Source organism: Pollicipes pollicipes, unplaced genomic scaffold, assembly GCF_011947565.3.
Source record: "Pollicipes pollicipes isolate AB1234 unplaced genomic scaffold, Ppol_2.1 Scaffold_7231;HRSCAF=8579_pilon_pilon_pilon, whole genome shotgun sequence".
Classification (NCBI taxonomy): domain Eukaryota; kingdom Metazoa; phylum Arthropoda; class Thecostraca; order Pollicipedomorpha; family Pollicipedidae; genus Pollicipes; species Pollicipes pollicipes.
In genome coordinates this window covers 6,008,018-6,021,521 of record NW_023597034.1, presented here as the reverse complement: position 1 = coordinate 6,021,521, position 13,504 = coordinate 6,008,018, and the positions used below count along the sequence as shown (strand labels likewise).

Genomic DNA, 13,504 nt, shown 5'->3' with positions numbered 1-13,504 from the left:
GCAGGGCGATCTGGGTCAGGCTCGCCGGCCGATGCGTCGCCAGGCTTGGCGGCGCGTCGCGGCCGGCGGCGCCGGGTTACGAAGGCCGACAGGTGCATGCATGCCTGCCGGCTGGGACGCTGGCGGAGCAGGCGGCCGACGATGCGCGGGTCGTTCTTCTAAGCAGCGCTGTGCGTTATGCGTCCTTCCGTGGTACACGGCGCCACAGAGACAGTGTTAGATTGTGACAAGTTGGCGGCCGAGCCCCTCTCCGTCTTGGCACGCGTGTGTGCCTGATGCGGAGTCAGCGGCACCGCATGAACGCCACAGGTGTGAGGGGCTGGACAGGGCGTGCTGGCGGCGCCAGCTCGGCGGACGTATGGCGAGCCCTCGGCTCAGCTCTCGTGCTGCAACTGACCGGACCAGACAGGCGTCTGTCTCGCAGCTCCATATGGCTGAATGACGTGTTTTTTTTCGCTGTGTGTGCAGTCTGGTGTTCAAATTCCAAGCCGTCGTAAGGCAACACTAAGCTGTTATTAAGTAACGAATGGTTTTGTTTTGCTGCCGAGTGTTGTCCATTTGAAATCGAGAGAGGATAAGGTGTCAGTGGCGTGGAGGGACCGTCTGTGGCGTGGAGGGACCGTTTCGTGTTTGCTCGCATACATTGGTGTCTCGACATCATTTAAGTGGCACTCAGCACATCTCACTTCTCGGGGATCTGTGTCACCGCTGGGATTCGTGACGATCTCTGGAATGCATTCCGCACGTAGTCTTTTATGAACTGTGCTGCCTCTTCGGAGCTGTTTTTGTTTCGCGTGAAGAACCCACAATGGGTCAATGCATACGTTTGTGTTTCTTTTCCTGATTTATTCCTGCCTTCGTTATTATCCTGTCTCCACGCTGTAGAGGCTGTTCGGCTTTGTTTTACTCGCTAAGAAAAATTCGATTTCCCCAGCCACGTTTGTACCTCGCCAGCCGTGACTGAGCGATCGCGAACGCTTGGCGGTCAGTGTGGCAGGCGACATCCTCAGGTGGGCGCCCTCTTCAGGAATGCGCTGTGGGCCTCACGCAAATAATGGTGCGTCTGTCCCGACCAGGGGCAGGACGGAATGTATCCTTGTTTTCGCTGGCGAAGTTATCGGTAGCACCTGCGGAAGGGAATCCCTTGGATCGTGGCCCCAAACTCAGTCGGTACGAACTGGACTGGAAAGGGCTTGCGAACAGCAGAAGGCCGTGGAACTTGTTGCTGCCCAAACTTGCACACGGCCGTCGTGTTTATTAACATCTGATATGCTCTTTGACCCTTGCCTTGCGCCCATATCGACTTGATGCCTGCTCCGACGGTCTGGGGCACTGGAGTAAAGGGCCCGGGGCGCGGAGGTACTGGTTTATATCACTGAATCGTGATGAACTGTAGGCAAGTGAGGTCAGCCAGTGGAAAAGCCCCGCGTCCGTACGGAGGGCTGCAAAGGCACGCATTCGTTTCCTGTCATTCCCGTGGCGAATGAGCGCAACATGACCTCCGATTTCGATGCGCCCTAAACACCAGGCTTTATCGCTTCACTGGCTGCATCGTGCCTTGAGCTTCTCTATCCGCTCTGCGGCTATGGCTGCAGGTGGCGGTCTCCGCCTCGCATGCCGATCGTATCTCCGGCAGACCAGTGGCTCGCCAGGGGTCACGGTCTCCTCTGTCTCGCATGCCGACTCCATCTCCGACACACCAGTGGCTCGCCAGGGGTCACGATCGCCTCTGTCTCGCATGCCCACTCCATCTCCGGCACGCCAGTGGCTCGCCAGGGTCGCGTTCTCCTCCGTCTCGCATGCTGACTCCATCTCCGGCAGACCAGTGGCTCGCCAGGGGTCACGGTCTCCTCCGTCTCGCCGCCCGGCTTCCCACGTCCGCGGGCCGGTCACGTGACCTGTCTGCCGGCGGCGTCACGTGGCGCCGATCGATGGTCAGCTGATCGGAGCCGGCGGCGGCTGCCAGGGCCGGGCTGAATCGATGCGGCTGTCGCGCCCGCCCGCCGCCGTCCAGCAGCGCTGCCGGTCGCTGGGCCGACGGCGCCCCAGCTCGGCGGCGGATCGGTGGCGCTCCTCCGCCTCCGGGTCCCGAACGAGCCTCGCCCTCGCCCTCGCCCTCGCCCTCGCCCTCGCCGCGGCCTCATATCGGCCGGTGCCAGCCTCGCGACCCTCGCCCCCGCTACGGCTAAGCCGCTGCTCGCTTTTGTCGCTCCCCCCGTGTTATCTAATTAGGCTTCGGGATAGGGACGGCTCGATCAGGGCATTCCTCGTGGACGGATGTGCCGCGCGACACCCTCCGCCCCCAGCGTCCCGGAATGCCGCTTCCCTCCGACACACAGAACGTCGATCAGGGGCGGTGGGAACCTGAGGCATGAACGGCCCAGCGGCTGCGCCTGGGTGTGGGCACGTTACAAGCGGTAAAATTACACATGGCCATAGAACAAGGTGGCCGTTATGGTCAGAGCAACACCTCAGAGCGAGTCGCCCGAAGCTGCCGTGCTGCGTGTGTAATTTGGCCGGGGGTGACGTGTAACAGCGCCTCGGAAGCACCGCCGCCGCCGGCGTAGGACGCGCTCGCCGCCGCCGCGTTCGGCTCCGTCCTCAGCCGGCCTTGCGGACGACGTGTCGCCTTTCCCAGCGCGCGCCCGAGTTTCTACGTCCGCGGGGCAGGCGGCGCGGCGCGGTGCGGCACGCGCCTCAGGATTTGATGCACGAACGCCAGCGATTCGGCCGATGCAATGGGCCAATGGGCCAATTTTCTCATTGGATTTGTAGCTATTTCAGGGGCCGATAATCGGGGCGTGTGAGGATTTCACCTTGTTCTGCTGGAAGTGACCACTCGTGCCTATTTGCTCGGCGAGAGTTGCGGTGGTAATGGCACGGTGCCGCCCGGTTTTCTCTTAATTGTCGGTTATTTTGGCGGGAAATGTATGCAGACGCGTGCCGGCCCGACGTCTTGTGACGTCGTTTCCCGCCAATTACGCGCGCCACAATCAGCGATTCCGCCGCGTCCAACTGGCCATGACAAATTCGACTCGTCGCAGCGTGATCTGGATGTTTTCGCTTTCGCTGCGATTTGGTCTGCTAATGCGTGAGGCGTCGGTCTGTTAGAAATATGGCGTATTCAGCAGCACATTGGCTCAAATTCGCGGGCGGGTAAGAAGGAAGTGTTGGAGGTGGGCAGCTGCATGCGGTGCGTGACGTGTTGAATCTGTTCTGCTTCGTCCTTAGAGCTACACAACCCTGGTTGAATTGAAATGAAGCCGGCGTCGTGTCTTCAGATTCGTCTGCTGGCTGGCCATGGCCCTTTTTGTCCTCGGACCCCGCTGAAAGTAGTTCAGCATCATCATCCCGACGTGAGGTCGCTACAATAACGTCCCCCACACTCTCCAATCCCAGCCTTCGTTATCGGCCACCACTCACAGAGAGCGTCGCATTTGCGATGACGGGAGGAAGTTTTCCCCCGAACCAAATCTCCATGTCTCGCTGTTATCAGCTAAATGAAAATTCGCACGGCAGTTCGTTAGAAAAAAAAGAAACAGGGGCTCAAAGCTTGGCCGAAAATGGATCAGGTCGCTAGACAAAGAGAAACACATTTCCTAAGAGACAGCGGTAGGCAATCACGCGGTTGTCGAGACCCCCGTGTGATGATTGATCGCTCCCTCAGATCATGCGCGGCGCCCGTCTGTCTGACCGCCAATATATTCGGAAACGAATGTCAAATAGTAGCTGCGTGGTCACGGAAATTATCGTAGCAAATTGGCAATCAACCGTTCCGAATGGCTTCATTCCGCCGGATCTCTCAAACAACTAACGAAAATGACATCTTGAGGTGTGGAATGATCTGCGTCATTGTTGACGGCCGGTTGCTGGCGGAACAAACGCCCGAACACTTCGTGACATCAGTATATGCGTGTGTACCACTGCGGGGGTCAGTTTAACGAACTAGCAATGACTTGGGCGGACCGATGTTTACCACCGTGCATGCGCAGAGCGCACCTGTGCGACGTGTCTGACCACGTGCACCGCCCCCGCTCGCGGCCGGTAACCGCCGTGACGACTGACGCGGTGACCTGCTCTTCCAGCCGCGTGATGGCGGAGGTGGCGGCGTCTCGGCCGTCGCCCGGCCTCTCGCTCTCGGCCGAGAACCTGCACGCGCTGGAGCCGGCCGCCGCGCTCGACGATCTCGTCGAGTCGGAGGTGATTGTTGGCGACGACAGCGACGACGAGTTCGCCTTCAACGGCGAGGTCAAGGACACTGAGGAGATTTACATCCAGAACGGGCCGCGCGGACCCAGCATGACGGTCGGCCACGTGACGATCGAGCACAGCTACTGCACGCCCGATGACGACGAAGCGCCGGTGAAACTCGTCGACCCGGATCGGTTCAGTGAGTTCTTTCTCATGGACGAGGCGGCGCCACCGACCGCCGCCGGCGTCGGCAGCGGTGGCGGCGGCGCTCACGTGCAGCTGTTCTCGGACATGCGCCAGTGTGTGAGCGGCGGCGGCGTGAGCTACCTGCAGGTGTCGTCGGCGGTGCTCAGCTCGCTGCAGCAGGGCGCGCGCCGGCTCGAGAGCCTCACCGAGGAGGACGAGACGGAGGCGGCGCAGGAGGCGCCACCGGGCCGCTGCCGGCCGCCGCGCGCCGACGCCGACGCCGCCGCCCCGGCCGCACCGACCGTCAGTGACGCGCCGACTGCCGGCGAGTCGACAGCGTCGGGGAACGGCGCGAAGTCGGCGGCCATGTCCACGCCCGACGCGCCCCCGGAGCCGCCGCCGCCCGCGCCCGTGGTGGACGTGTGGGGCGCCGGAGTCGGCGTGTGCGCGCCCGCGGCGCCTGTGGAGACCGCGAGTCCGGTGAGCCATGCCGCACCGACGGACCGTGTGAGCTCGGCGGGTCCGAGCGCGGCAGAGCCGGCAGTCGCCCCCACAGACCCCAGCAAGCCAGCGCCGCCCAGCAGCGCGACTGGTGCGTCCGACCCGGTGCAGTCAGCGGTGCCGGCCGGCGGCGCCGAGCCGGCCGGCTCCGGCTCCATCAGCCTGGTGAGCCCGGTCGAGCCGTCGTCAGAGATTTCGGGACCCGTCAGTCTGGTCGGCATCGTGCTGCCGTCGACCATGACGGCGGAGCAGGCCGCCGAGCCGGCCGCGGCCGCCGGCGAGGACGGCCGCCCGCACGACGCGCGGAGCGACCGGCTGTGGGGCGCGGCCGCCGCCGCAGCCGTCGACAGCGCGCCCCTTCCGGTGCTGAAAATCGATGAGAGTGTGGAGTCGAGGAGCGACGAGCCGGAGAGCGTCTCGTCGGACCGGTCAAGCCCGCCGCGCAGCAGCCGCGACGGCTTGGCGGCGTCGGCGCGGCGCCCGCCCAAGGTCAGTCCGCGCGGCTCGCTGTCGGCACGCGCTAAGGTCGACCTGGCGAAGACCCGGCCCGCGTCTGCCACGCGAGAGGAGAAGCGTACGCTCACCAACTACGGCACGCTGCCGCGCAGCAAGGGTAAGAAGCCGCTGCCCGCCGACACGTCCAAGAGGGAGGATCTGCCGGCCGTGTCAGAGATCACCAAGAAGCGCGACGTCGCTGCGAAACCGGCCAGCGCCAAGCCAGCGCTCTCGCTCAAGAGGAAACCGCTAGACAAGAAAGTGGCGGAGCTGAAGAAGTCCGAGTCGGCGCCGGAGGCGTCAGACATCGGCGGGGGTGACGGCGCCAGCTACGGCACGCTGGGCCGGCGGAGAAAGACACCGCCGGACGCCGCCGCCGAGCTGAAGAAGAGCGCCGACAAGTACGGCACGCTCACGAGGAAGAAGAAGGAGCCGAAAACGTCCGAGGCGGCGGCGGCCATCTCCAAGTCAGCGACGTTCACATCGGAAGAGCTGAAGCGCAGCGCCGACACATTCGCCACGCTCGGCCGCCGCAAGAAGACGCCGCCGCCGGCGCCGGCGGCCAAACCCGACCCACCGCCGAAGCCCTCACCGCCCGCTGCCCGATCGGCCGCGGCGCCACCCCGACCGAATCCCCGCGCGGCGCCCGGCGCTGCGGCGGTGCGGCGACCGGCGGCCGTGCGCACGGCCGCCCGTCCTGTCGCCCGGGCCGCCGCGCCGGCCGGCGGCAAGGCGCGCGAACGCACCCTGATCTGCCTGGAGACAGCGTGCCAGACGGTGCTGACCGGCGGCGACTTGAGCGCGGCCAGCCTGCGGCCGCGGCCGCCGGTCGACCGGCACGAGACCGCCTGCCAGGCGGAGATCGCGTCGCCGCGCGAAACGCAGCAGGCGGCCGAGCTGGCGCGCCTGCAGACCGAGGCGCAGCGCGCCCGCCAGGCGCTGGACCAGCTGCAGCAGTTGCAGGTAAGGCTGGACCAGCTGCAGCAACTGCAGGTGAGGCTGGACCATCTGCAGCGGAAGTATGTGAGGCTGGACCAGCTGCAGCAGCTGCAGGTAAGGCTGGACCAGCTGCAGCGGCTGCAGGTGAGGCCGTACCAGCTGCAGCAGCTGTAGGTGAAAGTGGACTAGCTTTAGGCAAGGCTGGAGCAGCTGCAGCAGCTGCAGGTGAGGCTGGGCCAGCTGCAGCTGCTGCAGGTGAGGCTGGGCCAGCTGCAGCAGCTGCAGGTGAGGCTGGGCCAGCTGCAGCAGCTGCAGGTGAGGCTGGGCCAGCTGCAGCAGCTGCAGGTGAGGCTGGACCAGCTGCAGCAGCTGCAGCTGGGACCCCGCCGCCATCCGTCACGCTGGCCCGCCGCGCCGTCGGCCGGACGCTTGTCCCGCGCCGCCGGCGGGGAATTACAGCTGTCGCCGACAGAAGTGCGCTGGCGCTGGTCCGGGCCTTAATTCATTTACGGCGGGCTTCCGACAGCGCCGCGGGTGCCCGGCGGATGTTTGTCCATTACGCCGGTAATTGACTTAGGTATTTGCGTCACGGTGCTCCGCGCGCAGTTCGTTTCCCGGTGCGAAATGTAGTGCCGTCGGCGCTGCGGGCTGGCCGGCCCGGTGGGTGTTCGGGGGAGGAGGGAGGGGACAGACGCCGTCCTCCTGGTCGTCGGCAGCGTCTGCCGGAGAATGATGAGGTGGCCAGTTGGCGCGCGCCGCCCTCCGGTCACGGTCGCGCCGCCGCCGGCTGTCAGAGCGGCGCGCCCGCTCATCCGTCGGCGCCCGGACGCCACGGCGCCGCACCACGTGGGGGCACAGATCAATACTGTGAAGTCGCCCGCGGGCAGGGGTGGCGCCGCGAGGGGCGCGGTCGGGCCGCGTGCCGGGAAAGGGGCGATAGACCGGGTGCGGCGGGGAAGCAGCCAGCGAGGCTGAGCGGGGCGTGCGGGGCTGGGTCCTCCCGGACTGGCAGGGGGCGGGAGGGTTCCCCCGATCTGACCTGACCTGAGCCTGAAAGGGAGGGAAAATGGCTGACCCGATCCGTCCTGACCGGGATTAGAGAGGGCTTACGTCCCCTACCGACGTGACCTAACCTGACCTAACTTGACCCAACCTGACCCGACCTGACTGGGTCAGAAGAATCGTCGCTGCGTCGGCGTCAGTGCCGACTGTGTGGGGGAGGGGACGTGGCGGACGTGGCTGGCCTCCACCGCCTCCGCCAGGTCGATGGCGGGCGTCGGCTGCCGACGGCCAGCAGTAATTGCACGGGCGGCGACGTTACGCGGCGGGAGGGGGGGGGGGGGGAGGGGGGAAGGAGGGGGCGAGAGGGCTGCCCGGGCCCGTCGCTAATCCATACCGGCGGCTGAGATTCGTGACTAAGACGTTGGCACGCGTCGCCGAAGTCCCACAGAGCCGGTACTGAGTGGCAGGCTTTGATGTGCTGCAGCTGATAGTGCCCGGCTCTCGAAGGCGCCTTTGGCCGCGAGGCGACGGCGGAATAATGGAGAGGCGCGCCACTGCGGCATGCTGTGCTGCTGGCGCGTGCTCGATGACATTTGGTGTCCAGGACTTCAGGCGGGCGTTTAACATAAATGCTACTCGCTGGAGGGCGAGCCAAAACGATAATGGAAAATGACATTAACCGTTTAAAGATTCATGAGAAAATCGAGTAAAATTTACAGCTCCAACGGTGTCAATTACATCCCACCTCTCCGCTGAAATGACTGATTCCACCAGCCCGTAATCGATTTTGGTAAACACGGTTCTCTGCTGTCGACACTAACGGCACGTCACATCATCGGCGGAGCGATGGCTGGCCGCTGGCGCGTGTTTATACTCAGCGCCCGGCTTTATCAACAGCCTGTCGCGGCTGGGCGGGACGGCGCTGCCCGAGGCCGTGTTGGTTGCCGCGTGACTGTCCCCGATGAACACGAACGGTCGCGGCCGCCGCGTGGGACCCGGCAGCGCCGGTGATTGCGGCCGTGACTGCGCAGAACGACCTCCGCCGCCGGCGTCGCGTTCAGCCGCGCCGGCGGCCCGCCCGGCCGGCCGGCAGGGGGGCGTGGACGGCCGGGCGGGACGTCGTTAGCCCCGGACACCGCGGCGGCGCGGGGCGTAATTGAGGAGACGAAATCTGGCGGCGGCCTGATGAAGGCCTCGTGTGGGGCTGGTGTGCCGGCCTGGTCTCATTGTCTGGGCCGTTCTTGTCTGTTGGTCACGGCCGTCTGGCCGTCTGGCCAGATCCCTGTCTCGTCTTGATGTCGCCGCGTCACATACACCCGCCGTCTGGGTCCCGTGGCTCTTCGCCACATTCTGACTGCGAACTTGTCTCTACGCTCGTGGTTAAGCGCGTGAAAGGTTTGCCGTAGCAAACGGCGGCCATTTTGGCCGTGCACCGTAGAGGTCTGGTCGTTCCCACACGTGCGAGTCCTCCCCACCATGTAGCATCCCGCGGCTGGCGCGGGGACGAATGGACGCCGGAGACCTCCGTGATCGGCCGCCCCGCTTCAAGTGCGCGCCGCCGCCGACAGATGGAGCTGGCCGCTGCGCGCCGCCAACTGGAGGAGGAGCGCGCCGACAAGCTGGAGGTGCAGGAGGAGCTGGGCCGCACCACCGTGCGCGTGCAGGAGATGATGTCGCGCATGGAGGGCGTGGAGCTGGAACTGCAGCAGCACCAGGACAGCCTGCTGCGCGCCGAGCAGCGCGCTCAGGGCGCCGACGCCGCCGCCGAACAGCTGCAGCACCAGCTCGACCGCTCCGAGGCCACCGCCCGCCGGCTGTCAGAGGTGAGCGGCACTGTAGGGCGTCCGCTGCGTGAGAGTGGGTGTGTGTGCGTAGGGAGGACAGCAGTGTCAGGGAATGTAGACGAGTTGCCGAGCACATCAGTGACCTCGTTACTAAACCGCGCCGAAGACCCTGCACGGTCGCAGTGCAGGTGTAGGCGCCCTGGATGATTTTCTACCGAGCTGCGGATCGCAAGGGAGCGAATCAGGAAAAGGCGCCGCAGACACGCGATAGCGTCGGCGCGGTTCAGCAATGGTTCAGCGATGTGCCGACTGACTCAGCGCGGGAAATGATCCGGGTAAGCAGGGTCAGCCCCGCGCGGCAGCCATGAGTCACTGTCGCAGCCGGACCGTGGTGTCGATGCGGGCCAATCGTCTGCCGGGGGTCGATGGCCCCGCAGCGAGCAGTGTGCCGATGACCTGTGCTGACCCGGCCTCGGCCTGGCGTCAGGATCTGGAGAAGTCTGTGGCGGCGCAGAAGACGCTCCTGCAGCAGGTACAGGAAACCGAGGCCGAGTCCTTCGAACTGCACGAGTTCATGCAACTGGAGAAAAACGCACTGGTTGATGCACTCAGGGAGGCGGAGAATGAGGTGAGGGCGGGGAACGGGACTGACAGACTGCGCATGCGCTGGACGGGTGCCGGGCGACTAACCAGCGACGCCGGGTGGCTGACAATAACAGTGATGCGACCAGACACGAGCGACCTGATCCGCTGTTGTTCACCGCGTGCTCCCCGCTATGGACAGCTAAAACATCGGCAGCGTGCACCGCCCTGCATGCCCTGTACCGGACAATGGTGGCTTGCGATTATGTAACGTTCTGAGCACTGTTCCCTCGGCGACCCACACTGTGTGGCCGCCCTCTGGCGTCGGCCAGGAGCCGTGCTGACCCTGCCGTTTTTTTGTTGGGCGCGCGGACGGCCGGGCTGAAACGCCCCCGCTGTGTGCCGACTCCCGACAATGGACACGGACTGACGGCGGCGCCTGCAACGGGCGGGACTGCACGGCGGCGCTGACCGAGGTCAGCCCGCCGCCGTCCGCGGGGTCCGGCGCCTGCCGCGAGGCGCGGCGGCCTCCTGCAGCGGTGTTGGCAGTTCTCACGCCGATGGTGCGCCAGCCGGACGGCACGCAAATACTGTGGCTCGAGCGTGCGAGACGTGCGCCTGGTAATCCACTTAAATCAGTGGTCCAGAGACGTGGGACTGTGAGCCAACCCTCTCCTGTCTTGGCGTCCTGGACACCGATCTACAGCCATACCGAGGTCTCATGTTGGACCACAGCGACGAACTGGGACGTCATGTTGGACCACAACAACGAACTGATGTACCGTGTTGGACTACAGCCACGAACTGAGACATCATGTTGGACCACAGCAACGAACTGAGTCATGTCGAACCACAGCAACGCATTGAGACGCGACCGGGGCTCGGCGGCCGGGCTCGGCCGGGGCCGGCCGAGCCCGGCCGCCGAGCGGCGGTGGCCGAGACCGGGACGTGACCTGGAGAGCCCGGTCGGCAGGTGGCCGGCCTGCGGACGGCAGCCGCCGCCGGCGAGGACGCGCTCCGAGAGAAGGACGAACGCTGCTGCCAGCTGACCCGACTGGCCGAACAGCGAGCGTAAGTGACCCCGCCGCCGAGCGGAGCGCCCCGGGCCGACTGGCCAGACGACGCCTTCGGGCTGAGGCTGCGGCGGTAGTCCTAGCGCCGTGGCTGGCTGGCCGGAGGCGTAGTTCCCCGTCTTCGGTCATCAGTGCGGCCCTCCCTCCCCCGTATCGCTGGGCGCGTCACCCGCTGCGCTGCTCGATCTTTTTTTTTTGTCTGCGAGCTCGCTGCAGGTCGGGTGATGTTGAGTCATCGCTGCGCAGGTGTTGACACATGTGTGGGCACTGATCGCGTCCTCAGCAGTGGTCACTGCGCAGTACCGCACCTCGTGAAGCCCTACTCGCCCCTCCCCCGTGTAAGCTGTGAAGCCCCCCCCCCCCCCCCCCGCTGTTGCCGACTGTAACTGAGGCGCCATGCTTCACGCGACCGGTCGGTAGTATTCCGTTGTGACCGGAGTTGCGTGACCCGGATAAATGGATGGAGTATCTCGTTACGTTTTTTGCAGGCGTGGTGGTGACACCTGGGTCGTCGTTAATATCCGTCCCCTGTCCGCTTTCGTTGCGTGGCTGGCCTCTACGGCTCGGTGCCTTGTGGAGCTTCGTGCTATTTTTCCGAAAATAGAATAACCTTCGACACCAATTGGGAAAGGCCCAAACTCTGTGTGTCCGGGATGGCATGGCTGCGGCAAGTGAACCAATATCGCGTTATGTTTTTGTAGAGGCGCCGGGCGAGCGGCCTTTCTCGGCGGCCGGCTGGGAGCCGTGTGTTGGAGTGAACCACCTCTCGCTGCCTGTATGCATGATTTCACCAAGTCGTAGCCTTCCCCCGTGCTCCGTAGTCTGATTGCACTCTCGTCATGCTACTGCCGTGGCGGCTGCCGCCACGGACTGGAGCAGTGAGGCTATACTGAGGCCCGGTCCCGGTCCAGACGCCCCTCATACCGTCCGAACGCGCCGCCAGGGAAGAGATGCTGACCCTGAAGGCGGAGCTGCGGCACGTGCAGAGCCGCACCAAGGAGCTGCTGCTGTGCCAGGGGGCGGGCGTGAGCGGCGCGTCGGTGGCGCTCAGCGAGCTGGCCGCCCGGCTGGAGGCGGCGCTGCGCCACCTGCTGCCGGCGCACTTGCTGCGAGATCTGGAGCTGCCGCACGCGCGCTCCGTGCCGGCGCGGCTGGCGGACGGCGGCCAACCGCCGCCGCGGCGCACCGCCTCGCTGGTGTCGGCGCTGGCCGCGCCGCCGCGCTCGCTCTCGCAGATGGTGCGCGCGCTCGACCTTCCCGCCGGCGAGACGATCGCCGACGAGCGGCCGCCGCTGGCCGGCGGCGACAGCCTCCAGGAGCTGGCCGTGCGCCACCTGCTGGAGGGGCGCGACTCGCCTGAGGGCGAGGAGAGCGCCGAGCGCGGCGAGGCCGCCGACGGCGCCGGGCTCGACGAGCAGGTGCAGCAGGTGGACACGCTGGTCGAGCGGCTCATCCGCGCCGCGTCCTCCGCCTACGCCGCCGACGCCGACGCGGCGGCCGGAGACGGCGCGCAGCCAGACAGGTGAGACACCCGTACAGACGAGTGCCAGCTCGTTGGGGTGGAACAGGGGCACCTACAGGCCGCTCTGCCTCGGAGTCACCAAGTGCGGTACCGATTGTGTCCTGCGCTCACATTGATCAACGTGTGGTCCTCCCCTTTCTTTCCCGTCCCCGTCCCCCCACATGTCATGGAAGCGCTGAGGGAGCAGTCGGATGGCGTTCGGTGGTTCTCAGACCGCTGTCTTGATCGCAGGACGGCCGGCTCCAACAGCGACTCGGAGGCCGAGCTGCGCGAGCGGCTGGCGCAGCTGGAGGCGGAGAACGTCGAGCTGCGCAGACAACAGTCGCACACCGCCGACAACGAGGTGGGCCGAGCGAGACCGGCGTGCGTGTGCGTCATGGGGGAGGGGGCGTGGCGTCACAGCAGGCGTGGGAAGCACACGCACACAATACCTCGAGGTCATGACCGATCTTCCCGATAAACCCCAGTGTGAGTTGGTTGTGCAGCAATAAACGGATGCAAGTATTTCATGTGGCACGGTTGTTGACCTGACCTGCGTCGCTTCCACAGACCGCGAGCTTGCGACAGGAGCTGCAGAAGAAGGATCGCCAGCTGGAGGAGCTCAAGCAGAAGTACACTAAGCACAAGCAGATACTCACAGAGAACGTGCAGAAGGCCGAGTCGGAGATACAAACCCTGGACGAGATTATTGACTACGTCATCGTCGTAAGTGAAGCGCTCGCTATGCCCACCCGCGCCCCATCAGGGGTTTTGCCGTCATTTTTGTGCTCTGGATAGAACTGCCGCTAGTTGCGGTTCGCTGGCATCGATAACGAAGCTAAGTAATTGGTGATTCGTCTTTGTTGGTGCAGTTCAGTACAATGGCTTGTTCACAAGCCTCGTCAAGCGCTGTTTTTATCTGCACTGGTGCCGCTATCCGGGTGCGTGCTCTCGCGTGCCTGCATTGCCCGGCACGCGGTGCCCGGCTAGCCGCCCGCCTGACCCACGAACTCGTCTGTGCTCGGCAGTCGCTGGGCGCCGTGCCGGAGCTGGTGCAGAAGGAGTCGGTGCTGTGGAAGCTCTGGCTGGACCTGGACGGGCCCAACAAGACCATCACCAAGACCAAGCTGAACGGCACGTCTGCGGTCAGTGATCTCAACGCCAACGCGGACATCGTCAAGGTGTAGCCGGCACCGGCCGGCGCTCTCGATACTCGACATCCTGTCCCACCGACACGCGCCGTGCGCGGG

The 13,504-nt window shown here is 65.1% G+C and overlaps 1 protein-coding gene across 1 annotated transcript; it reads left to right on the top strand.

Annotated features, from left to right (window-relative positions):
* The first annotated feature begins 6,193 nt into the window (after positions 1-6,193).
* LOC119109314 (leucine zipper putative tumor suppressor 3) lies at positions 6,194-13,441 on the top strand. The gene is made up of 8 exons (XM_037232921.1): positions 6,194-6,336; positions 8,883-9,137; positions 9,586-9,726; positions 10,654-10,751; positions 11,697-11,819; positions 12,507-12,618; positions 12,825-12,980; positions 13,283-13,441. The coding sequence occupies exons 2-8, from the start codon at positions 8,883-8,885 to the stop codon at positions 13,439-13,441; spliced, it is 1,044 nt and encodes a 347-aa protein (XP_037088816.1). The 5' UTR covers positions 6,194-6,336.
* The last annotated feature ends 63 nt before the right edge of the window (positions 13,442-13,504 follow it).